Source organism: Harpia harpyja, chromosome W (assembly GCF_026419915.1).
Source record: "Harpia harpyja isolate bHarHar1 chromosome W, bHarHar1 primary haplotype, whole genome shotgun sequence".
NCBI lineage: Eukaryota > Metazoa > Chordata > Aves > Accipitriformes > Accipitridae > Harpia > Harpia harpyja.
Window position 1 is genome coordinate 9262091 of NC_068968.1, and position 25838 is coordinate 9287928.

The window sequence follows — 25838 nt, forward strand, 5'->3', positions numbered from 1 at the left end:
GAAGCGCTACCACTATCGCTGATTGGCTCGGCCTTGGCTGGTGTCGGGTCCATCTTAGAGCCAGCTGGTATTGCCTCTGTCGGAGACAGGGGAAGCTTCCAGCAGCTTCTCACTGAAGCCACTTCTGTAACCCCCCCCCACTACGAAAACCTTGCCACACAAACCCAATACACCCAGCAAAGCTAGCACACCCAGCACTAAAACAGTCATTCATTTATACATTGTAAATTAGCATAATTACCATATTCATTGTTTATCAACCTTTTACTGGTGCTAAATATTGTGGCAAATCTATAACTATTTTATTATTTGGTATCAGCACTCTGATGACTTGTCCTTGTAGAGCTGCTTTCTTCGCTTTTAAATCAGCTTTCCGATTTCCTTGGGTGACTCTATCATGGCCTTTTTGATGGGCTTTGCAGTGTATTATTGCCACTTCCTTTGGTTTTAAAACAGCCTGTAACAATTTTAAAATTTCTTGTCCATATTTAATAGGAGTTCCTTGTGAATTTAACAATCCTCTTTCCTTCCATATTGCTCTGTTAGCATGGATCACTCCAAAAAGCATACTTTCTCTGTCCTTTTCCAATTTCAAGGGCTCATGTTAGAGCAATAATTTCTGCAATGCAGTGGCTGCAACAGCCCTTAGATAGGTTGGCCATCCTTTGCTTACTTCATTGAGCTGTTTTGAAAAGTAAGCTACAGGCCGTTTCCATTCCCCAAGTAATTGGTTTAGTACTCCTAGTGTCACCTGTTGTCTCTCATGCACATATAATTGAAAAGGTTTGTTTAGATTTGGTAGGCCTATTGCAGGAGCACTCATTAACTGTTCCTTGATACTGTCAAATCCAGTTTTACATTCTGGAGTCCATTCTAGGAACTCTCCTGGTCCCATTATGGCTTCATACAAAAGTTTGGCCAAGAGACCAAAATTTGGTATCCATATTCGACACCAACCCACCATTCCCAGGAAACCTCTGAGTTCCTTCTTTGACTTTGGGACTACAATTCTACAGATGGCTTCTTTTCATTCAATCTCCAACATCCTCTGGCCTTGGGACATCTCAAACCCCAGGTATTGTACTTGTTCCTTGGTAATTTGTGCCTTTCTTTGGGACACTCGATATCCTGTGAGGCCCAAAAAGTTCAGTAACTCTGTTGTTGCCTGTATACAAACTTCTCTATCTGTTCCAATCAGAATATCATCAACATACTGTAGCAAGGTTATACCCTGATTTTTACCTTGCCATTGGTCCAGTTCCTTAGCCAATACATTACCAAATGGTGTGGGACTGTTTTTAAATCCTTGTGGAAGCACTGTCCAGCACAGTTGCACCTTCTTCCCAGTTGATGGATTCTCCCATTCGAAGGCAAACAGGTTTTGGCTTTGTTCATCTATTGGGATACAGAGGAAGGCATCTTTCAAATCCAAAACTGTAAAACAAACATTAGTTTCAGGTATTGTTGTAAGAAGAGTATATGGATTGGATACCACCGGATGTATATCTAACATTATCTGATTTATTGCTCTTAGGTCTTGTACCAATCGATATTCTTGTGTTTTTGGTTTTCTCACTGGTAAAATGGGAGTATTATATTCAGACTGACATTCCCGCAATAGCCCGTATTCCAAAAAGGCATTAATTAAGGGTTCTAATCATTTCCATGCTTCCAATTTAATGGGATATTGTTTTTTTCTTACTGGACGTGCTCCAGGCTTTAGTTCAATTTTCAAAGGGCTTACCCCTTTTGATTTTCCAGGTTTTTCTGTCACCCACACTAAAGGAACTACTACATTCATCACTTTGTCTCGTATATGGTTCTCAGAAGCTTCCAACACTTGAAGTCCTGTCACTAAACAAATTGGAGCTTTCCAAGCTGTGTCCTTGGGAATATGTAACTGTACAGAATCTCTGGAAAACGTTATTTGAGCGTTCAGTTTATATAACAAATCCTGCCCCAATAGTGGCAAAGGGCATTCTGGCATATAGAGAAACTCGTGAATTAATTTGGTATTCCCAATTATACATTCTGTCAGTTTCAAAAATGGCCTCACAATTTGCTTTCCAGTTGTCCCAACAACAGGGACTGTGTTTTCACTTAGTGGACTTACATGATTAGTTAATACAGAATGGGTAGCTCCACTATCCACTAAAAAATTTATGGTTTCATTCCCCAGCTTGACTGGAATGAGGGGATTGGCTGGGGAAACAATAATATTTTCCCCCAGTCCTCCTCTATCTGAATCTTCCAGCATTATGAGATTGGTGTCCTCACTTGGTTCTTTCTTCTTTAACTCAGGACATGCATTTTTCCAATGTCCCTCTTGTTTGCAATAGGCACACTGATCGGGGTTCAAAGATGGTTTGACGCTAACAACCCCTCTTGGGCTCCCTCCCCCTCTGAATGTGCCTCCTCTCATTCCTATTTTTCCTCTCTTCTGTAGTAAAAAGAGTATTCATCAGGGCTTGCATATCACCCCAGTTCGGGGAATGAGTAAGTAAGTACAATAGTCTCCAATAACTGGCACACCTTCTCAGGATTTTCCCAATAAGATCCTGCTGACTGTTTCCAATTTAATAAATCACTAGTAGTGAAGGGGACATGGATAAGAACTATTTCGTCTCCCCCCTACAGCTTGCCTTAAGGGTGCCTGAATTACAGCATTCTCTGCTCTGGTTCTACCAGCTATTGGACTAAAATTTTCACTCCCTGTACTACCTGACACTCCTTCTGAATCCCCAGAGGGGGAAGACCTTGTCAAAGATCTTTCCAATGATGTTCCCGAGGGGGCCGGTGACACTAATAAATGTATCTCTTCCTCAGGGGGAGTATCAAGATGACTGTTACTTTGTCCACATCCTACACAACAACCTTTACAATTATCATTTCCCTCTTTTTCTATTATGTATATACCATCCACACTTGAGTGCACATTAAGTAATTTACATTTCTTTCTGGTTTCATGATCATTTCTCAATGTCATAAAAGCATCGACATATGGTACTTCATCCCATTTTCCCTGTTGTTTGCAAAACAGCATTAACTGCAACAAAGTATTACATTTCAATGAACCATTTTCTGGCTACTTTTCTCCATCTCCCAATTGATATTATGGCCACCACTGAGTACAATATCTTTTCATCTTATCCTTAGTCATAGGGTCCCTGTGGAGGACCTCGGCTGGACCAAGGGGCCTGGGGAGGATATTGACCTTGACAAGATTACAGTGTTCCCGTGAGAGAACAAGAAAGGATGAGAAGCATGCCTGGGAAACTAAGTTTAAGGAATGTGTTGACCGTTTGCAGTTGTGATAAGGAACCTGAAAAAGTCACCCAATGAGGGGTGAGAAAAACAACTTCTGACAACTTTTTGACCAATAAGGGACAGACATATGTACAAGGTAACAAGTATAATGGGTATAAATTTGCTGGCTTGTAGTAATAAAAAAACCTTCTTTGCTTGTACTATAAGAATGCGTACTTGTCGTTTGTCCGTCTCGACCACGACAGGTCCCCACCAAACTTATTCCATGTTTTCAAAATGCATCTCAAGGGGGTACAAGGGGCACTCAGGGTTGAAGGTGTTGCTCTCATTTATAACAAAAGGTTTTGTACAATCAGCTCCAATCTATTGTCAGCAAAGGCGAAAGGACCTTTTCTTCACCATGCATCTATGTGTAGAAACACCAAATATCAAACATCAAATACAAAACAAGATGCAAAATCAAGATATTAATTACTATGCCTGCAGGGCTTCTAAAGGGAGTGACAACCACACCCCAGAGTAAACATCCCTCCATACCCTTCTAATACCTCTATTTGGCATTTCACCATTGAGTCGCTGCCCACCCCGGCGTGGAGGAGGGATTGTCCGGAGTCCCCAATCAAAATGTCGGTGCGCACTGGAGTCCACTTGTGCCATTCCCGCCGCCGGGAGTTGACCAGACGAACCAGGCAAAGCCTATGGCTGTCCCATCTGGGTTGCCAAAATGTTGTCCCAAAACTTGTGGGATCATTCACCTGGTGTGCAAGCCAATAACACACAGAGTTGAGGTATTAGCTGTTTATTGCCAGTTCTGCACAGAAAGGGGTGCTAGGGGGTATCCCAGCAAAGCTAGCACACCCAGCACTAAAACAGTCATTCATTTATGCATTGTAAATTAGCATAATTACCATATTCATTGTTTATCAACCTTTTAATGGTGCCCATAATTCCATATCTTAAAGCTGATTGGTGTATAGTGTCCTCATCTTCATTTAAAGGTGCAGTGTCTTTTAATTTTACTGCGCAATCTCAGCAGGTGAGGGTCTTCAGGTGGAGGTGGGTATCCTAACTTCTAGAGGTGTGGTTTTCATATTATAATTAGTTAAGTTCACCTAAAGGGCATGTTTTTTAGCTGATTCATGAGGTATAGCTAATCTTCTTGGGCAACCAGCCCACTAAAGTTTCTGGTTCCTAGTTTTAGGTCAATTTGTTCCTTCTATTCCATTGTCTTGTCAAGAGTTGCTTACCCAAGTGATTTACATCGATTACTTATCTTTTGTTCCCTAGGTTTCTAAAAATTTACAACCATAAGGATTTTGATATCACCGTCAGGCCCCAGCATACCTTGTGCCTCGAAGACTCACTCTTCCATGGTTATAAAAAATGAAGTTCTGGCAGAGGCATCCATCCTGGAGCCAGGTATCAATGTCTTGGGCATGCTTGCTTCTTCCAAAGTCTCTTCCCATTACTGGGAGGATTGAGGAAAACACTGCCTGTGCTCCTGAATCTTTTAGCATTCTTCCCAGGGCCCTGAAATCTCTTTTGATCAACCTTGGACTTCCTATTGCAACATCATTAGTACTCACATGAAAGGCTGTACTAAGCTCATGAGTTGACCGGTGACATCCCTGCTTTGGGCCCCAGGGAGGCAGCAAACTTCCCTGAAAAGAGGGTCCCATCTGCAAATGGGCACCTCTGTTCTGCTCAGGAGGGAGCCACCTATGACTATAGCTCGTTGTTGTTTCTTCTTGGCACTGGTCTTAATGCAGGTCTTGTTGCGAGGGGTTGGTTGATCTGACCTTGGTGCCAGTGCTTGCACAGGTTCCTCCTCCATCTCATTATGCGCTTCGTCTACCATACCCAGAGCCTTGTACCTATTCTGTAAAGGTAGCTGAGAGGGTAAGGAGGGATTCCTCTTACAGCTCCATGCAGTAACCTGCTTCCACTCCTCCCTATCCCTTGTAACGCTGCCTTCCTCCTGGCACAAAACAGATCCTGGACCTGCCTCCATAGTGGCCATGCTGAGTTGACTTGCATGCATCAGAAATGGCAGAGCACAGCTCCATTGATCAGTCTCCTTCTCAGGCTTTCGGATGCTCCTCAGTCCACCCACCTCCTCCTGTAGCTCGGCCACCAGGCAGAGTAGTTCATCTCTCTGGTCACACCTCCTACAGGCTTGCTTGCAATCACTCTCCACCTCCAGGAATATCCCTGCGTACATCTGTGAGAGACTGAAAGAGTTAATGTCTCAAACATTGTGGTGGGGCAAGTTCTGCTTAACGACAAACTCTGCATAACAAGGAACTCTACCTAGCAAGGAAGCACAGGTGAAAAGAAGCCGATCAGCACCCATCAGCAACAGGAAGAGGAGGGTGTGCTGGAGGGTGCACAGCTCCCAGTTCTGATGTGCTGTTCTGATATGCTGAACAGGGCAACTCACAATGCTGTTCTGATATGCTGAGCAGGACAGCTCACCATGCAGGGAAGGGGAAGTTAATCCCCAAACGACCCCCAAGCCCAAAGGCTCACAAACCGCTCATGACACCTAATTAGCCTAATGCCCGCCCAAAGGAGGGGCAAGGATGATAAAAGTACACAAACTGAAGCCCCACGTGCTCAAGCCCACTGGAACCGGACCCCTCGGCTCACTGGACCTCTAGGCTGACTGAACCAACGCTGGACCCAGGACTGGTGAAATCTTTCTCTTCTCTCTCTCTTTCTCTTTTTTTTCTGTAATCCCTACACCTCATCCCTTTAGACATAAACAGTTGACCAAGTCTGGGACTAGGAGCGGATCCAGCTGCCCCTAAGCTCCTCTCTGAGAAGGAGTCTAGAAAGCAAGGGGGTCTGCTCTGAACCTTGTGACTCAACGGGAGGGCTCTCCTTATTGTCTTCCCTGAAGTGATTCCCAAATAAGCAAGGCCTGTAGTATATGTTTGGTGATGTATGGTTAGCACGTTACACAGTTTACTGACATAGTTTCATGCCAATTTTTGTTGTGAGCATACTAATTTTTGTGGTGAGCACACCAATTTTTGTGGTGAGCACGCCGATTCTTGTGAGTATATAAAAATTGAGTTTTGTGAGTTAAAGGATCCCTGGTGTCGTTTCACCTTAATCCTGACCTGGGAATCAGCAAACCTGAGTCATCGTCCTGAGAAATTGGGACGTGACAACATCCCACAGCCAGAAACCTGGGTGGTCGCATGCTCTGACAGGAGCTCTGTCTGTGTGGCTGCATTGGTTCTATCGCGTGCTAGGAGCTCAGGAGAAGCAGAGGACGTCTTTTTTCCAGGTGGTCACCATGCTGCCCGCTGCCATGTGCCTGCCCGCTGGGAAATATATATGCTTGTCTGTTGCAATCAGCTAGGCACACACATATAGATATATGTTTTTTATTAATAGTAGTTTTGTAGTAATTTATTATAAAGAAATTCTCAGAAACCCAGACCCAGGCCTCTGTCTCCTTGTGTATTACAGAATCCTGAGAACCCAACAGTCACGATCTTTACACACCTACATTTTGGGTAACCCTTATAGGTCATCACTGTGACAGCTACACCTTCCAGGTTTCCTCTGGCAGAAACCTGATGGATTGTTCCATCTTAGAGCAAGCTAGCACATGTACATCCTGAATGATCATAGGATGAGGTCCTTGCAGCAAAACAGGCAATAAGATAGACTGACATCATATATGTACCCATACACTCTCAAATGGTAGTGATGTCAAAGAATTTCATCTATGTGCTTTTGATTCTCCCATACTAGTCTGTTCTGTATCTAACTCCTCAAGAGTTTTCTTTTTTTCCTGATGCTCAAATCTCCATATGAAACCCCATTTGTGGCCATTAGGGTGTTATGTCCAGAGCTGGGAGCCATATAGCATTCTTCTTGGGTGGCTTCTACAGTCACATACTATAACCAGGTTCAATTATGGATTTCTTTTCAATGAAGAACAACCACTTCTCTTGGGCCAGTGCACAAGACAATTCAGATTCCTGTGTCCCAGACAGAAATTAAATTCTTGCAATGGAAACAGAAGAAGGTTTAGGCAGACAGGATTTCTTGGAAATAATTCTTACTACATATAGTAGGCCACAATGTGGGCAAAATGTGTCATTAGAAAGTTATTACTAGGTCAAGAGAAACTCTTTGAAAGTCTTAGGGTAATCTATGTGAACATTGTTCAAAACATCTGAAGATAACATTTGAACATCATACAAAACAAATATACAGATAAACTAAAGAACAAAGAGGGAACAAACCCTTGCTTTTTCATACATGAAGCTTTGGCTATACAGCAAATGGCAATTCAGGCTCCTACTGTCTAAACCAGTGAAGTATTCCAGAAGTTGCAGTTTCATAAAATCCCACTTTGCTGGAGCCACACAATCTTCTCCACAAACAGCCTCATATGACTACTGAGTGCCTGGAAAGTGTAAAACTGCTGGTGTTCCAGCCTCAGCTGGGCAGGGAGAAGCACTGCAGGCCCATGGCCCACCAGACTGAGGAATTACTCTAGTTGAGTTTCCTCAACAAAACCTGAATTATCAGTGTACACCAAGAGGCCCATATCCATGCTGAAGGTGGGTGTAAAAACACCTCATCCACATAGACAATTACCTCAGCAAAACAAAGGTAGCTAGACTACAACACTTCTATTTTTCCTATTCAGATGTAGATCTGTGGTGGATTGACCTTGGCTGGCTACCAGACATCCACCAACTGCTCTCACTCCCCCTCCTCAGCAGGACAGGAGGAGAAAATAAGATGGAAAAGCTCGTGGGTCAAGATAAAGACAGGGAGATAACTTACCAATTACTGTCATGGGCAAAACAAACTCAACTTGGGGAAAATTAATTTAATTTATTGCGGGTTAAAAACAGAGCTAGGATGGTGAGAAACAAAAACAAAACTAAAACCACCTTCCCCCTCCCCTCCCTTTTTCCCAGGCTCGACTTCACTCCATTCCTCCCCTGCTGAGTGGTGCAGGAGGGATGAGGAATGGGGGGTTGCTGTCAGTTCATAACACTTCATTTCTGCTGCTCCCCATCTCTTTTCCCCTGCTCCAGCATGAGGTCCCTCCCATGGGATACAGTCCATCAGGAACAGACTGCTCCAGTGTGGGTCTCCCACAGGCCACAGTTTTTGCCAGAAAACATGCTCCTGCATGGGCTCCTTTCCCTTGGCTGCAGTCCCTGCCAGGAGCCTGCTCCTGTGTGGGCTCTCCATGGAAGCTTCCTTCAGGGCATATCCACCTGTTCTAGCATGAGGTCCTCCTCCATGGGCTACAGGGGGACAGCCTGCCTCACCATGGTCTTCACCACAGGCTGCAGGGGAATCTCAGCTCCAGCACCTGGAGCACCTCCTCTCTCTCCTTCAATGACCTTGGTGTCTGCAGGTTTGTTACTCACATTTTTTTCTCACTCCTCTCTGTCCTGGTTTCAGCTGGGATAGAGTTGATTATCTTCCTAGTAGCTGGTACAGTGCTATGTTTTGAGTTCAGTATGAGAAGAATGTTGATAACACTGATGTTTTCAGTTGTTGCTAAGTAATGTTTAGTCTCATGTCAAGGATTTTGCAGCTTCTCATGCCCAGCCAGCAAGAAGGCTGGAGGGGCACAAGAAGTTGGGAGGGGACACAGCCAGGGCAGCTGACCCAAAGTGGCCAACAGGGTATTCCATACCATGTGACGTCACATCTAGTATATAAACTGGGGGGAGTGGGGACGGGGGGGATTGCTGCTCAGGGAGTACCGGGGCCACTGGCCAAAGCTGAGCTAATCAGTGAAGCTGGTGGCACCTCTGTGAAAAAAACATATTTAAGGAAAAGGTAAAGTTGTGAGAGAGAGTGTCGTGGTTTAACCCCAGCCAGCAACTAAGCACCACGCAGCCACTCACTCACTCCCCACCCACCCAGTGGGATGGGGGAGAAAATCAGGAAAAAGAAGTAAAACTCATGGGTTGATATAAGACTAGTTTAATAGAACAGAAAAGAAGAAACTAATAATGATAATGATAACACTAATAAAATGACAACAGTAATAATAAAAGGATTGCAATATACAAGTGATGCACAATGCAATTGCTCACCACCTGCTGATCGATGCCCTGTTACTCCCCAAGCAGCAATCCCCCCGTCCCCACTCCCCCCAGTTTATATACTACTACACCCTGACAGTAATTGATAAGTGATCTCAGTCTTTATCTCAACTACTGAGCTTTTTCATCCTATTTTCTCCCCTTGTCCTGTTGAGGAGGGGGGGTGAGAGAGCAGCTGGGTGGGCATCTAGCAGCTGTCCAAGGTCAAGCCACCACAATAACTCATGTCTCACAGTTTCTTTAATCATTACCTGCAGCAGCCTAGCTTAAAAGATCATTTAGCTGTTACCCATTTAGTCTAATGAACACCAAATTATAAAAATTCTTAAGGAGATCAAGGCAAGTAATTTAGTGTGAGCATTTTAATTCACAGTTCACTTCAGGTCCTTGCTATTAGTGCAGAAACTGTCTGACATAGGCTTCAGCCCTTCAGCTATCTGAAATAATAAGGCTTATAGCATGTAAGGGCCTAATGAATGTCAGCTGACAAGTGGAAGGTGTTACCCTACCCACAATGGATAATTTTGAGTTTTATTTTGCTGGTGAGTGCAAAACTCAACCACTAGGCTATGTTGAGTTTGGGGTTCCTACTGCCTAGCTGGGGATTCTGCTTCTATCTCACTGTCCTGGGTTCAGCTGGGATAGAGTTAATTTTCACAGGAACCTGGGAGGGGGCACAGCCAGGACAGCTGACCTGAACTAGCCAAGGAGCTATTCCATACCATGTGACATCATGCTCAGTATATAAATGGGGAGCGGGTTGGGGGGAGTGCTCTTGGCTTTTGGTTGGGGAAGTGGTAGAGTTTTGGGTTCCGGGTGGTGAGCAGTTGCACTGTGAATCACTCATTTTATATATTCTTTTATTAGTACCCTTGTTGTTGTTGTAACTTCTGTTTTTGTGTTGTCCCAGTAAATTGTCCTTATCTCAACCCTCGAGGTTCTGTGGTTTTTTTCTTTTCTCCTTTGTGATTCTCCTCCCTGTCCCTCTGGAGGGGGGCGGGAGGAGTGAGTGAGCAGCTGTGTGGTCCTTTGTTACCGGCTGGGCTGAAACCACCACACTTCCTACTTCTCCTCCTACATCCTAGCTTGTAGCCTGGGATCTCTCACTTTACCCTTTTGAGGCTGCATTTCCTTGCTCAATTCATCTGTGGTGTCAGGCCTCTGTTGTCCCTGCTTACGTCTGAATACAATGAGCTCCAATTGTCTGTGTCTGTTTCAGATATGACGTTTGGTGACTGAAGTCTGATATTGTTCATGGAGACAATCACTTCTGTCACTTCAGCAAATGTTTGAAACTGCTGCACTTAAACTCACAGCAACTAAAGGAAATCCCAATCTTTTTGCATAAAAATATAATTTTAGCAGTAGCAAATTCCAAGGAATAAGTCTTTACCAAAACTCTAGTAAAATAATATCAGAATAATTTAAACTGTGTGTTTTAATCAGCATTTGATTTACATAGATCTTGTGTTTGCTGCATAAAGGCAGCTATTCTCAATGCAGTTTCAATGCTTTGACTGTATTCCTTGGCCTAGTGGTGGAATACAGTTAGCCTGTAATGGTAGTGTACTAACTCTCTGTGACAAATGCTAACACATATATGATTTTAAGAAAGTATTTAACAATCAGGCCGCCTGCCTCTTAGAATATATCTCGGTAGCTCTTTTTTCAAATAAATAGCCTTGGGAGAACATGAATTTCCCAGTTAAATTTAAAATTGAACTTAATTCCATTGTTACTTGACAAACATGTTAAAGCAATCTAGCCTCCTATAAGTTTGGCTTTGCAAATTTCCTAATGTTGCCGAAATCCGGAATAAAACTCCTTAACAGCAATGAGAAGTTAAGAAGCAGGCACTCCTTTATTGCAGCGCTGGGCACACGGGGGATCGCTCCACCTATCGTGTGCACCTGTCTGGTTTAACTATGCAGGTTAAATGCACATCTGTTTTACATATTCACTGGGTTTCCGAAAAATGTTATACATAATCATTAGTTTTCCGGGAAACTATTAACATATGTAAATGTCCTTTACGCAGGCGCATTGAAGGTCTCTGGTGGTCTTCAGAAGCCCTCTGGTGGTCTTCCATAGTCTTCCTCACTTGTCCGCTTCTTGACCTCTCTTAGGTGATTCTGCGCAGTACGATTCTCACCATCATCTATATTAGTTTACATAAAAATGCATACTATGTCTATTCTTAAATTTAACCTTTCTAATAATTGGTCCTTCAGTCACACCATCTTATTAATATTCTTATGTTAAAACAATCATTGGTTAATCTCACTTAACTCTACTGATTGGAATCCTCGATAATTAGATCGATGTGGGAAGGGTAAGGGGTTTCCAAGCAGCAAACTGGTGTCCATAACAGTTTCCCTAGTTTCCTAAAACACTACAAACCAACAAATCTTTGTCAAAGTTTCTGTGGTTAACTGATTTTAGACAATACTTGAATTCTTATAGTCACACATAGTACATTTTCTACAGTTCCTATGACTACATTTCAAACTTAACACTCCCATACCTATGCTTTACAATTTTCTACTTCTTAATCGAACCAAACTCTTTTATATAATTAGATTTTAATTTCTTTATCAAAATATTTTCAACATTCCCCCCTTTGAAAGTTTTGAAAATCATTTCAATACTTTCACTATAATTTTACTAATCATTTACTATATGCTGGAGGAAACTCTGGGATTGTTTGTCCATCTTGCTGTCTTGCAACAGCTTGGATGATCATGCGATTAAAAGAAGTTTTACGAGTAATTTGCTTTTTCAAAAAATAATAAATCAAAATGATCATTACAAAAATTATCAACAAAGTTAATACTGTACTAATCAATGATTTAATCCAAGAACTTAGATTCCAACCTAATCCTTTAAAGATCTTGTCTATCCAACTCTCTTGCATATCTTGTTGCAACTCTTGTGTGTCTTTCTCAGTTTTTCCCAATAATTCCAAATCATGTTCTACATCCTGAGTTACATTCGGAATGTGTATACAACAATGGTCCATTCTGTCTTTTAAATATCCACACACTCCGTGTGCTTTGAGTAAAAGCATATCTGAAGCCATTCTATTTTGCAGAGTCATTTTGGAAGTGGCCTGTAATTGTATATTTAGATCTCTAAATACTTTTCTGGTCACATTGGCCAGTTTCTCTACCTGTCCTGTTAGTTGGTACAGCCAGTCTCGATTCCTATATATTGCCAAAGGGGTTAGTAGAGATTCTAGGGCCCAACTAATTCTAACTCCAGTGGAGGGTTCATTCCATTCATCATCTATTTCTGACCTTTTTGCCCGTTCCAATTTCAAATTTTCTAATGATCCTCAAAAAGGAGACTTTTTCCAAATTGGGCATAATGTTGGCATTCCCAAAGTGATTTGTTTTACCTTCCCATCAAGAGGCAGGTGGGTTGTCCAGGTTCCATCACTCATTGCCCAAACTAAGTGTCCTGGACTCTGAATAGTAGTTTTTCTGCAACTAAATATTGTTCCTCTTTTAGGTTTAAAGGTTTCAGTCAATTGGAGATCATTTTTAAGAAGTCCTCTACACAAGCAGCCATACTTCACGGCTGCTGCTAAAGGTGGGATTCTTTGTATTGCCATGTCTTTAGTACTGCAATTGTATATTTTCTCACATTTCCACCAAGATACTAAATTTTCCTTTCCTCGTAATGTACTCCCTTTGTCATTTACTGATGGCCAAGTTGTAAAAATGGTTCCATCCCAAGTAAAACACCAAGGAGCTTTAGCCATATATTGGAATTGAGACAGTATAGTCATAGACCACACTGAATCCCAACTAATTGTCCTTTCTAATATTGTCTGATTAGCCTTATCACATTTCCATTCCATGATCATTCGAGTTGTATTTTTCTTAATTTGTTCATCATAAGTACAATATCCTACATTATGAAATCTCCCAACTTTAATAAAAACAGAATTTAATAATTTTTCACAATCCGCCCTGCTCCCTGGAGACTTCCATTGCTTCTTGATAATTGTCACTTGTTCTTGCCATCCAACTACTGGCCTTTGTTCACAGTGGGTAGTCACATTTCTATGTTCTAAATTAGTCAAATTCATTGTCAAAATTCCCCATGGAACGGATTCACCAACTGTCCTTGGTATTGGTAAACAGGCAGTAATTTGTGTCACATTCTGGAAATTAGCGAATCCCTTAATCAATCCTACCATCAAATTTTCTTCCTGAGTTTTCTTTGGGAGGTAAATTAATTGTTTAGCTTGTCTCTTATTTCTTGTCTTTTTCTTCAGCTAAATTTGTCCTGGTAGATACTCGCCTTTTCCCTTATCTCTCATCCAACTAATTTCTAATTTGTCAGGATCAAATTCTGGAATCTGAGTAAAATTACATCCCAATCCCAAAGTACCTCCATAGTTCACTGTTACTTGTTGTTTAGCCACAATCTCAGACCAGACTCCCACCAATATTATTTTCCAAATCAAAAAACATTTCCCCCAGATTCCAAAATGGTATGGAAGATTAGACATGCTTCAAAGTCAGTTTTAAGGTTCTAGGGTCTCTATATACAACTTTCCAAGATGATGGAGCTTTCTTCACCCGAGTATAGTGGATCCATGCATCTGATTCAGCAATCTTGACAGCGGTGAAAGTAGTCAACAATATTTGAAAGGGTCCTTTCCAGCATTCCTGAAGAGGTTCAGAAGTCCATGTCTTCACATAGACATAATCACCTGGTTGGAAATCATGTACTGGATTTTCCAAAGATAGAGGTCTGTTCCAAACAACCGCACTCCGAAGCGCAGTTAAAGTTTTTCCTAAAGAAAGCAGATAGCTATATACATCTTGTTTTCCTTTTAAATGTATGCTCAGATTTGGTTCAGGAGTTTCATAAGGTTTACCATATAGTAGCTCATAGGGACTGATTAATGTCCCACTCTTTGGCTGAACCCGAATTCGTAAAAGGGCCAGTGGGAGGGCCTGAGGCCATTTCAAATTAGTTTCCTGATATATTTTACTAATTTGTCTTTTCAATGTTTGATTCATTCTTTCCACCTTCCCACTAGATTGTGGTCTCCAAGGTGTATGTAAGTCCCATGTAATTCCCAAAATTCTACTGACACCCTGGACCACTTCTGCAACAAAATGGGAACCTCTGTCAGAAGAGATTCCAATAGGTACTCCAAATCTCGGGATAATTTCTTTTAATAACCATTTAATGACCTCCTTTGCTTGATTGGTCCGACAGGGAAAGGCTTCCGGCCATCCTGTAAAAGTATCAACCCCCACTAGAATGTATCAATACCCATTTTGTCGAGGTAACTCTGAAAAATCTATTTGCCAATAATCTCCTGGTTCCATTCCTGATTTCAGTATTCCCATTTGAACCTTCTTCTTTACTACTGGATTGTTTTTTAAACATATCTCACATTTCACAGTTGTCATTTTAGCTATTTCTAGCATTTTTACTGATACCACTTGCCTTTTCAAAAGAGTTACTAATGCTTCTGCTCCCCAATGACATTCCTTATGTTTTGTCTGTACTATTTCCCTCATTACAAATGGTGGGATTACTACTTGTCCTTTTGATGTCACCCACCATCCTTCCAAATTTTTCCTTGCATTTAATAGTCTCCCCAATTTCTCATCCTCCTCTGAATATTTAGGTTTTTCCTTCGGTAATGCAATAGTTTTTGTAGGAATTAATGCCATTTGTAAGGCATTCCTTTTGGCTGCTTCCCTAGCTGATTTATCTGCTAATCTGTTCCCTACAATCTCTTTTGTATTCCCTGATTGATGTGTTTTACAGTGCATGATTGCTACTGCAGTTGGTTTCTGAACTGCTTGTAATAAATGCAAAATCTCCTCTTTATATTTAATGTTGGACCCCTGAGAGGATAATAATCCTCTCTCCTTCCATAAAATCCCATGGACATGGACCACACCAAATGCATATTTCGAATCAGTCCAGATATTCACTTTCTTTTCTTCACTCAATTCTAGAGCCCTTGTCAAAGCCACTAATTCCGCCTTCTGAGCTGAAGTTGTGCTTGGCAAAGCATTGGCTTCTATAACTGATTTTTCAGTTGTTACCGCATATCCTGCATAGCGGATTCCATTTTCGACGAAACTGCTACCATCTGTGTACAATTCCCAGTCTGGATTGTCCATAGGTACATCCTTCAGATCCTCTCGACTGGAATATACATACTCAATGGTAGTCAGGCAATCATGTTCCAGGTGTCCTTCTTCCTGTATAGAACTCAAAAAGACTGCAGGATTAGTTAAGTTAGTGGTTTTCAAAATTACATCATCTTGCTCCATCAAAATTACCTGATATTTCATCATTCTGCTCGGGGAGAGCCAATGGCCCCCCTTTTGCTCCAACACTGATATCACCATGTGTGGCACATATACCACCATCATCCTTCCCAAAGTCAATTTTCGGGCCTCCTGTATTATCATCACAGTGGCTGCTACTGCTCTCAAACAAGCAGGCCAGCCTTTACTTACAAAGTCCAATTGTTTGGAAAAGTATCCAACCGGTCGCTTCCAACTTCCCATCTTCTGAGTCAGCACTCCCAGTGCAAGGTGTTGTTTCTCATGTACAAATAACTGGAAGTCTTTAGTCAGATCCGGAAGTCCCAGGGCTGGTGCTGTCATCAGGGCCTGTTTTAGATTCTTGAAAGCTCTCTGCTGATCTGGACCCCATTCAAATGGTGGACCTTTAAGAGCTTCATATAATGGTTTAGCCAACAGACCATAGTTCATTATCCATAGCCGACACCACCCAGTCATTCCCAAGAAGGTTCTCAATTCGTGGGTATTTCTCGGCTCCGGGATACTGCAAATTGCTTCTTTGCGGTCTGTTCCCAACTGTCTTTGCCCTTGTGAGATTTCAAAACCCAGATATATCACAGTCTGTTTTGCTATCTGGGCCTTAGTTCTAGAGACTTTGTATCCGCTTAGCCCCAAAAAGTTTAAAAGATCAATTGTTACCTTTATACACGCTGGTCTCTCTTCTGTCGCTATTAATATGTCGTCTACATACTGTAGGAGCAAATGTCCAGGTTTGGGACCATCTCGTTTCCACATCTCAAGTTCTTTTGCGAATTGGCTCCCAAAAATTGTTGGACTGTTCTTGAATCCTTGCGGCAATCTTGTCCATGTCAATTGTGTTTTTCGTCCTGTCTTTGGATTTTCCCACTCGAAAGCAAATAATTTTTGACTTCCTTCTTCCAGGGGTGTACAAAAGAAAGCATCCTTTAAATCAAGCACTGTAAACCACTGGTGATTCTCCCCTAGAGCTGTTAAAAGTGTATATGGATTGGTCACTACAGGATGTATATCTTTCACTATCTGATTTATCGCCCTCAGATCCTGTACTAATCTATATTCTCCTGATGGTTTTTTCACTGGTAAAATTGGAGTATTATATTCAGATTCACACTCCTCTAAGATTCCATATTCCAAAAATTTATCAATTAATTTCTTGATTCCCAATCTAGCCTCAGGTTTAACTGGATACTGCTTTAATCTCACTGGTTTCACATTTTCCTTCAGTTCTACTTTTACAGGCTGTGCCATTTTAGATTCTCCAGGTATCTCTGTGTTCCAAACTGTAGGGATCACAGCATCATCAACTTCTTGCGGCATCTCCTGAATCTTAACCTTCTCCTGTATCATCAATATTTCTCCTGTCTTTGATTCTGGTATTTTTAAAAGAATTTCTCCTCCCTCAAAAGCTATCTGTGCATTTAATTTGGATAACAAATCTCGACCCAACAAGGGTATCGGACATTCTGGCACATACAAAAATTCATGTGTAATTGCTTTATTTCCAAATTTTAAATCAAGGGGTTGAAAGAATGGTCTATTTTCCTGTTTCCCAGTCGCTCCAATTATGTTTGCTGTTTTATTTCCCAATTTCCCTTTATAAGTATTCAAAACAGAATATACTGCTCCCGTATCGACTAAAAATTCAACTTTATCATTTCCCAGCTTAATTGTAACCAGAGGTTCAGCTGGGTTCCCCTCCGGTCCCCTTCATTCATTTAAAGTCATCATTTTTGCAGCCTCTTGCTGACTTGTTTGCAATCCCTTTTCCAATGTCCATCCTCCTTATAATATGCACACTGATTCATTCCTAGAGGTGCATTAGGTTCCCGGTTACCAAAGTTTCTAAAACCTCCTCTTCCCCGAGCTCGTCCTCTTCCTCTTGCTGCATTCCCTGTTAAGACAGCTATTAATCTACTGTCTCTGATCTTTTTTTTTCTTTTCTTTTCTTTGCTCTTCTTCCTTCTCTCGATTATTATAGACTTTCCATGCTGTTTCTAACATTTTATTTAAATTTCTTGAATCCTCTCCCTCCAATTTTTGGAGTTTTTGCCTTATATCACGCGCTGACTGCCCCATAAAAATCGAAGCCAATTGTTGTTGTTCTGCCTCTGTTTCCAATTTCAAATCAGTATATTTTCTAGCAGTTTCCTTCAATTTTTCCAAAAACACAGAGGGAGATTCATTTTTATCTTGCTTTATCTCATATAATTTAGACCAATTCAAAGCTTTCGGCATTGCATGCTTTACTCCATACAATACCCATTTTTGATATCGAGTTAACCTTCTCCTGTGTACAGGGTCATTTGGATCCCACTGGGGATCTCCCGAAGGAAAATTCTGTTCCAAAGTTCCAGAGAGCGTTTCATTCATAAGTGCTGCCTCTGCTTGTGCTTTTCCAGTTTTTAATACCATCTGTTTTTCAGTACTATCCAATAAATTATCCAATATTACTTGTAAATCATTCCAATCAGGATCCTGAGTTCTAATAATTGTTTCTACAACTCTTCCTACTCTCTCCGGATCTTCTCTATAAACCCCTGCTGCCTGTTTCCGTGTCATCAAATCCGTAATAGAAAACGGCACTTTGACATATACTGGCCCATGCTGTCCCACTCCCGGTCTCAAGGGAGCCAACAATTGAGATTGCTGACGAGTTCTCCGAGACACTGGGGTATGAATTACTACTTCTGGTGTCTCATCAGCTTCTTCCCTCATTCTAGTACTATCCGGTTCTATTATTCTCCCTGATTCAATACTTCTTTCCCGTGGATGTTAGGGAGAGAGATCCTGCTCCTCCCTTGGTGGGGCTATTTCTAATTCTAGTTCCATTTCATCCTCTTTTGGTACCGTACATCTAATGCACCTCCTTCCAATATCACAAGCCGAACAACAACTCTTAGCTTTCTTATTTTCTGAAGTTAATATCATCACCAAATTGTCTCGACTAATTAACTTGCATTCTTTTTGTCAATCCGTTCTCTGCCTCAAATAAAAGAACAGATCCACATATGGCAGTTCACTCCATTTACCCTCTCTCTTACAAAATAACATTAACTGTAATATAGTATTATAACTTAAAGTTCCATTTGTTGGCCATTTTTCCTGCTCTTCCAAAACATACAAAGGCCACCAATGATTACAATATTCAGTCATTTGACTTTTACGTAAATCATCATGTAATTCACTCCAATGTGCCAATAAACATCCCAATGGTGATGTTTTCGGTATCTTTCCATCAGTGGTTATATTTCCCATACTCTTACTCTTAAATAATTTGGCTAATGCCATTATACTTATATATCAAATACCAAATGCACCAAATATCAAATATCAAAGTTCCAAATATTAATAACCAAATATCAAATGCCAAATATCAAGTATCGAGTATCAAATACCAAATACCAAACAAATGCAAATGACAGTTGTCCCAAATACACAAATGTCCAACCCAGCAATAGCTTTCGCTTATGACTTACGAACAGACGCCTAGGCTTCCAATGCAAATGGGTACCCTCTGAGCCCCAACCCTGCAAAGCTTTCGCCGCGCCTTACGGGCAGGCTATCCAAACAAATTCCAAAGAAGAAGTGCCTTACCCTTTCTCCAGGGAATGTTGCGAGGAGCTTTGTGAGTCGAGAGCGATGGTTCTCCCCGAGAATCCCTCGGTGCCGGACGGAGTTCAATCACCACTCGATCTCATCCAGTCTCACTCGCAAGGTCCCATCTGGGTCGCCAAATCTGTTGCCGAAATCCGGAATAAAACTCCTTAACAGCAATGAGAAGTTAAGAAGCAGGCACTCCTTTATTGCAGCGCTGGGCACACGGGGGATCGCTCCACCTATCGTGTGCATCTGTCTGGTTTAACTATGCAGGTTAAATGCACATCTGTTTTACATATTCACTGGGTTTCCGAAAAATGTTATACATAATCATTAGTTTTCCGGGAAACTATTAACATATGTAAATGTCCTTTACGCAAGCGCAGTGAAGGTCTCTGGTGGTCTTCAGAAGCCCTCTGGTGGTCTTCCATAGTCTTCCTCACTTGTCCGCTTCTTGACCTCTCTTAGGTGATTCTGCGCAGTACGATTCTCACCATCATCTATATTAGTTTACATAAAAATGCATACTATGTCTATTCTTAAATGTAACCTTTCTAATAATTGGTCCTTCAGTCACATCATCTTATTAATATTCTTATGTTAAAACAATCATTGGTTAATCTCACTTAACTCTACTGATTGGAATCCTCGATAATTAGATCGAGGTGGGAAGGGTAAGGGGTTTCCAGGCAGCAAACTGGTGTCCATAACGGTTTCCCTAGTTTCCTAAAACAAAACACTACAAACCAACAAATCTTTGTCAAAGTTTCTGTGGTTAACTGATTTTAGACAATACTTGAATTCTTATAGTCACACATAGTACATTTTCTACAGTTCCTATGACTACATTTCAAACTTAACACTCCCATACCTATGCTTCACAATTTTCTACTTCTTAATCAAACCAAACTCTTTTATATAATTAGATTTTAATTTCTTTATCAAAATATTTTCAACAGTACCACACTGTGGAATGTGGTGCCTCGTTCTATAAGAGGGTTAGAGGTTCTTTTAGTCCTCGTGTGGTGCCATGGGGATCGGAATATTCCCTGTAATTTTCCTAAGATAGGGAGTGTTTGTGGGATTATTATTCCCTCTGTGCATTCTCCCCACCAATCGATAGGTAAACTCTTATGTGCCTTCCTGTTTGCACAAAGGTACCAATGTCCGTCAGGGAGATTACAATTGGACGGCTCCCGAGGAGGAGGAAGATAACAACTCCCTGTTAGATTTCCCCATCCTGTATTAGCTGTCCCTGTAGAGTGTGATTCATTACATCGAAAGCAAGTTCCATTCAGTGTCCCAAGAAAACTAGAAGTGTTGGCATAATGGGGGCACATCATTACGGGGTCTCCCCCTCTGCCTCTTTCCATGTCTTTTAATCTCCAAGACCAATTGTATCGATCATTATCATGTGGGGTCTCTGCTATCCAGATCAAGTTTATACTTCACTATAGTTCTGGAACCATTTCCATATAAACAAGTATAGTTGGCAGTTCTATTCAATAGTGTTTTAGTGCTGTTTGTTCTGAGGGGGACACCAATAAACGGGAAGGTTTCTCCTTGTCTGGGTATTAAGGTACACATCCAACAGCTTGATACATTAATATCCTTTGCTAGCTCCTGGTTATATCTGACAAACAGGTTTTCATCCCACGCCTTACACAGAGTCCCCACAACTCCCCATATTACCGCGTAAAAACTAAATGTCCATCGGGTTTTGTGGTGACTTTCCATGGAGTTATGGGTGTCTTTTTCACTCTGGTGTGATGAATCCAAGCGTTCTGTTCCTTGATTCTGATTGCAGTAAAGGAGGTGAGTAGTACTTGGAATGGTCCTTCCCACTGTGGCTCCAGGGTTTTTTCTGTAAGAGACTTTACATATACATAATCCCCAGGTTGTATATTATGTACAGGTCCATCCAAACCTCTCCCTCGAGTCCCAGCCACATGCTTCCTGATTTTATTGAGCTGCTTACTCAATGCTACCATGTAAGAGGTCACAATCTCGTCCCCAGCTTGCACAGACACCCCTTTCTGTATTTCATAGGGTTGTCCATACAACATTTCAAAGGGGCTCAGTCCTTCCCTCGCCCTTGGTCTTGTTTGTATACGCAGAAGGGCTAAAGGGAGAGACTGAGGCCATGTCAGATTTGCTTCTTGTCCCAATTTCACAATTTGCTGTTTGATTAAAAGTGGTTCATTTTTTCCACTTGACCACTCGACTGGGGGTGATATGGAGTATGAAGCTGCCAATCTATACCCAAATGGCAGCTAATTTGTTGTACTATTTTTGAGACAAAATGTGGTCCTCTGTCAGAGGATATGGTTGCTGGAACCCCAAAACATGGTATTATCTCTTGCACCAGTATTTTAGTTACCTCCCGAGCTTTAGCCGTTCTTGTTGGGAATGCTTCTGGTCAACCTGAGAAGGTATCAGTTAATACCAATAAATATCGATACCCCCCCTTTTCTTGGAAGTTCTGTAAAATCAATTTGCCATTGTTGTCCAGGCCCATTGCCTTTTCCAATCTGGCCCATTTCCGGCTTGGGTGTATTCTTAGGATTAGTCTGAAGGCAAAGATCGCATTGTTGAGTCACCTGTCTCACCGTGGTGTATAAATTTCTAGCCACAATTTCTCTTATCAAATGTTTATACAGAGCCTCTGTCCCCCAATGTCTTTTCCTATGCTCCTCCCGTACCAAATGCCACAGTAAGCAAGAAGGAATGATTAGTTTTCCCTGTGGGGTATGAGCCTGTCCTGGGTTCAGCTGGGATAGAGTTAATTTTTACAGGAACCTGGGAGGTGGGGGGGCATAGCCGGGGCAGCTGACCTGAACTGGCCAAGGAGCTATTCCATACCATGTGACATCATGCTCAGTATATAAATGGGGAGCAGGCTGGGGGGAGCTCTCTTGACTTTCGGTGGGGGAAGTGGCGGAGCGTCGGGTTCCGGGTGGTGAGCAGTTGCACTGTGCATCACTTTTTTTTTGTATATTCTTTCATTAGTACCGTTGTTGTTGTTGTAACTTCTTTTTTTTTTGTGTTGTCCCAGTAAACTGCCCTTATCTCAACCCTCGAGGTTCCCGGGTTTTTTTTTTTTCTTTTCTCTTCTCCGTCTCCTCCCTATCCCACCGGAGGGGGGCGGGAGGAGTGAGCGAGCGGCTGCGTGGTCCTTTGTTACCAGCTGGGCTGAAACCACGACAGTCCTTTTTTGGTGCCCAACATGGGGCAAAGAAGGGTTGAGATAACGACAGATCTGGCCAGAGCGTGTTGAAACAAATTTGTCATACGCATTTCTTATATTAGATAAATAGATGCTAGTCACAATGTTGATTCATTTGTTCTCATGGTGGCATTTTGTAAGTTCTTATATGCTCTATGTATTGCCTGTAGTTACGTTTCTCACCTCTGGGAGAGTGATTGGGATTATCATTTTGCTGTACTGGGCAATGTCGACTTGTGAAATGATTACATCACTGGTCATGAGGTTAAGCTGGTATCTGTATGAGGCAGTGATATCATTTCCATACTTCGGGCACCTTTTATCGGATTTTATTGGTAATTACACTCAATCCATGGGGAAGTCAGGGGGGGATACTTCCCCCGTCCGTTCGCCTCCCTTCTCTCCTTCCGACTAATTACAACATCTTTTGAGAATTTTGAATATCCTTGGGATGCGCAAGCCAGTGTGCTGTTAGTGCTATGCCTCCTGAATATGTTTCAGGTCTTGTTTAGGGCTACAAAAAGGCTCTTTAAGAGTACCACCCAGAGATCTGCCCCAAAGCTGGATATTCATGGGTGGCACGGCATGTGGGAGGATATGGGCAGGTATCTAGAGAACTTCTCACCTCCAGTGGCTTGGAACTTCACTCCCGAACAACTACAGAACCCTCATGAAGTGGTAGAATATTTGAAAGGAAAATGCTGTGGCTATTCCAGAGACGCACAACTCGCTGCACTGTGCTGGGCCCTGGCCAGTATCTACCAAACACTGCTTGATATTAGGCAGCACCCTCAGGGGGAAAAGGGGGAAAAGATGGAAAACAGAGCAACAGGCACCGTGGCTACCCCAACCCCGACAACAGGCACCATGGCTACCCCTACCCCGACAACAGGCAGCGTGGCTACCCCAACCCCGGTGATAGATACTGCAGCTAAACCAGAGAACCAACCTGTGCCAGTATCAGTCGCCCCTGTACAGAAAAAGAAACACACAAAGAAATCAGTTCTACTTAGTGAGAGATGAAGATGAACCAGGGTCATTGCGAGAACAGGAGGAAGAGGCAGAACCTGAAATAATTACCCGATCTCTATCCCTGAGTGAGTTGCGTGACATGCAAAAAGATTTTAGCCACCACCCAGGTGAGCACATTGTTACCTGGCTGCTCCGATGCTGGGATAATGGGGCTAGTAGTGTGGAATTAGAGGGTAAGGAAGCCAAGCAGTTGGTATCTCTGTCTAGGGAAGGGGGCATCGACAAGGCGATTGGGAGAAAAACACAAGTCCTCAGCCTCTGGAGGCGACTTCTGTTAGGTGTAAAGGAAAGATACCCCTTCAAGGATGAAGTTACATGTCACCAAGGCAAGTGGACCACCATGGAGAGAGGTATCCAGTACCTGAGGGAATTTGCCGTGCTGGAGGTGATTTATAATGATCCAGAAAATGCGCAATCACCCACAGATCCAGATGAAGTCCAACGCACACAACCGATGTGGCGGAAGTTTCTACAAAGTGCACCACCAACCTATGCCAACTCATTGGCAGTAATGTCCTGGAAAGAAGGCTATGGACAAACGGTGGATGAATTGGCTGTCCAACTCCGGCAGTATGAAGGAAGTCTCTCTTCCTCCCTACGGGCCTGTGTCTCGGCTGTAGAGGAATTGTCCCGAGAGTTCCAGCAATTCAAAGTGGATATGTCCTCCTCCCTACCTGTACAGGCCCGTATGGCAGCTACTGGGAGTAAGCATTCCTCTGCCCAAGAGAGAGGAGAGAGAAAGTACACACGATGGGCTAACTTGTAGTTTTACCTGCGTGACCATGGAGAGGACATGAGGAAGTGGGATGGAAAACCTACCTCAGTCCTGGATGCACAGGTACGGGAGTTGCGAGAAAAAGCAACCAGAAAAGAGGATTCTTCTTGGAAAAATGCTGCTCCAGTTTCCCGTGAGCAGTCCCCCAGACGCAGTAGATGGGCTGATCTCATTTATGATCCTCTTGAAGGGACTTCTGATTCATGTGTGCGAAAAGTGAGTAACGGATATTCTAACCAGGATTAGAGGGGCCCTGCCTCCATCCAGGTGGAGGAGAGGGACAACCGAGTCTACTGGACAGTGTGGATTCGATGGCCTGGCACATGGGACCCACAGGAATATAAGGCTCTAGTAGACACTGGTGCACAATGCACCCTAATGCCATCAAGTTATAAAGGGGCAGAACCCATCTGTATCTCTGGTGTGACAGGGGGATCCCAAGAGCTAACCGTATTGGAAGCTGAAATGAGTCTAACCGGGAATGAGCGGCATAAACACCCCATTGCAACTGGCCCAGAGGCCCCGTGCATCCTTGGTATAGATTATCTCAGGAGGGGGTATTTCAAGGACCCAAAAGGGTACCGTTGGGCCTTTGGTATAGCTGCATTGGAGACGGAGGAGATTGAACAGCTGTCTACCCTGCCTGGTCTCTCTCAAGACCCTTCGGTTGTGGGGTTGCTGAGGGTTGAAGAACAACAGGTGCCAATTGCTACCATGACGGTGCACCGGCGGCAATATCGCACCAACCGAGACTCCCTGATCCCCATCCATAAGCTGATTTGCCAGTTGGAGAGCCAAGGAGTGATCAGCAAGACTCACTCACCCTTTAATAGTCCCATATGGCCCGTGCGGAAATCTAATGGGGAGTGGAGACGAACAGTAGATTATCGTGGCCTGAATGAAGTCACGCCACCGCTGAGCGCTGCTGTGCCAGATATGTTAGAGCTTCAATATGAACTGGAATCAAAGGCAGCCAAGTGGTATGCCACAATTGACATTGCTAATGCATTTTTCTCCATTCCTTTGGCAGCGGAGTGCAGGCCACAGTTTGCTTTCACTTGGAGGGGTGTCCAGTACACATGGAATCGACTGCCCCAGGGGTGGAAACACAGCCCCACTATTTGCCATGGACTGATCCAGGCTGCACTGGAAAAAGGTGAAGCTCCAGAACATCTGCAGTACATTGATGACATCATCGTATGGGGCAACACGGCAGAAGAAGTTTTTGAGAAAGGGAAGAAAATAATCCAAATCCTTTTGAAGGCTGGTTTTGCCATAAAAGAAAGTAAGGTCAAGGGACCTGCACAGGAGATCCAGTTCTTAGGAGTAAAATGGCAAGATGGGCGTCGTCAGATCCCTATGGATGTTGTGGGAGAATTGTGGGAGAACTTGTGGGAGAACGAGGGAAACTGCGTAAGGCACAACTGTTATTCTCTGTTTGCTAGCACAAGACACTACTGTTCTTTGTTATAAATTTGTTGAAGTAAGCACAAAAGCAGAACAAGGTCGGG

General features: G+C 42.7%; 1 protein-coding gene across 1 annotated transcript; it reads right to left on the minus strand.

Annotated features, from left to right (window-relative positions):
• Positions 1–4849: 4849 nt before the first annotated feature.
• Positions 4850–20637, minus strand: LOC128136045 (uncharacterized). Its single transcript, XM_052775137.1, has 3 exons — positions 20571–20637; positions 16182–17391; positions 4850–5498 (listed from the first exon to the last, which is right to left on the minus strand). The coding sequence occupies exons 1-3, from the start codon at positions 20635–20637 to the stop codon at positions 4850–4852; spliced, it is 1926 nt and encodes a 641-aa protein (XP_052631097.1).
• Between the last annotated feature and the right edge of the window lie 5201 nt (positions 20638–25838).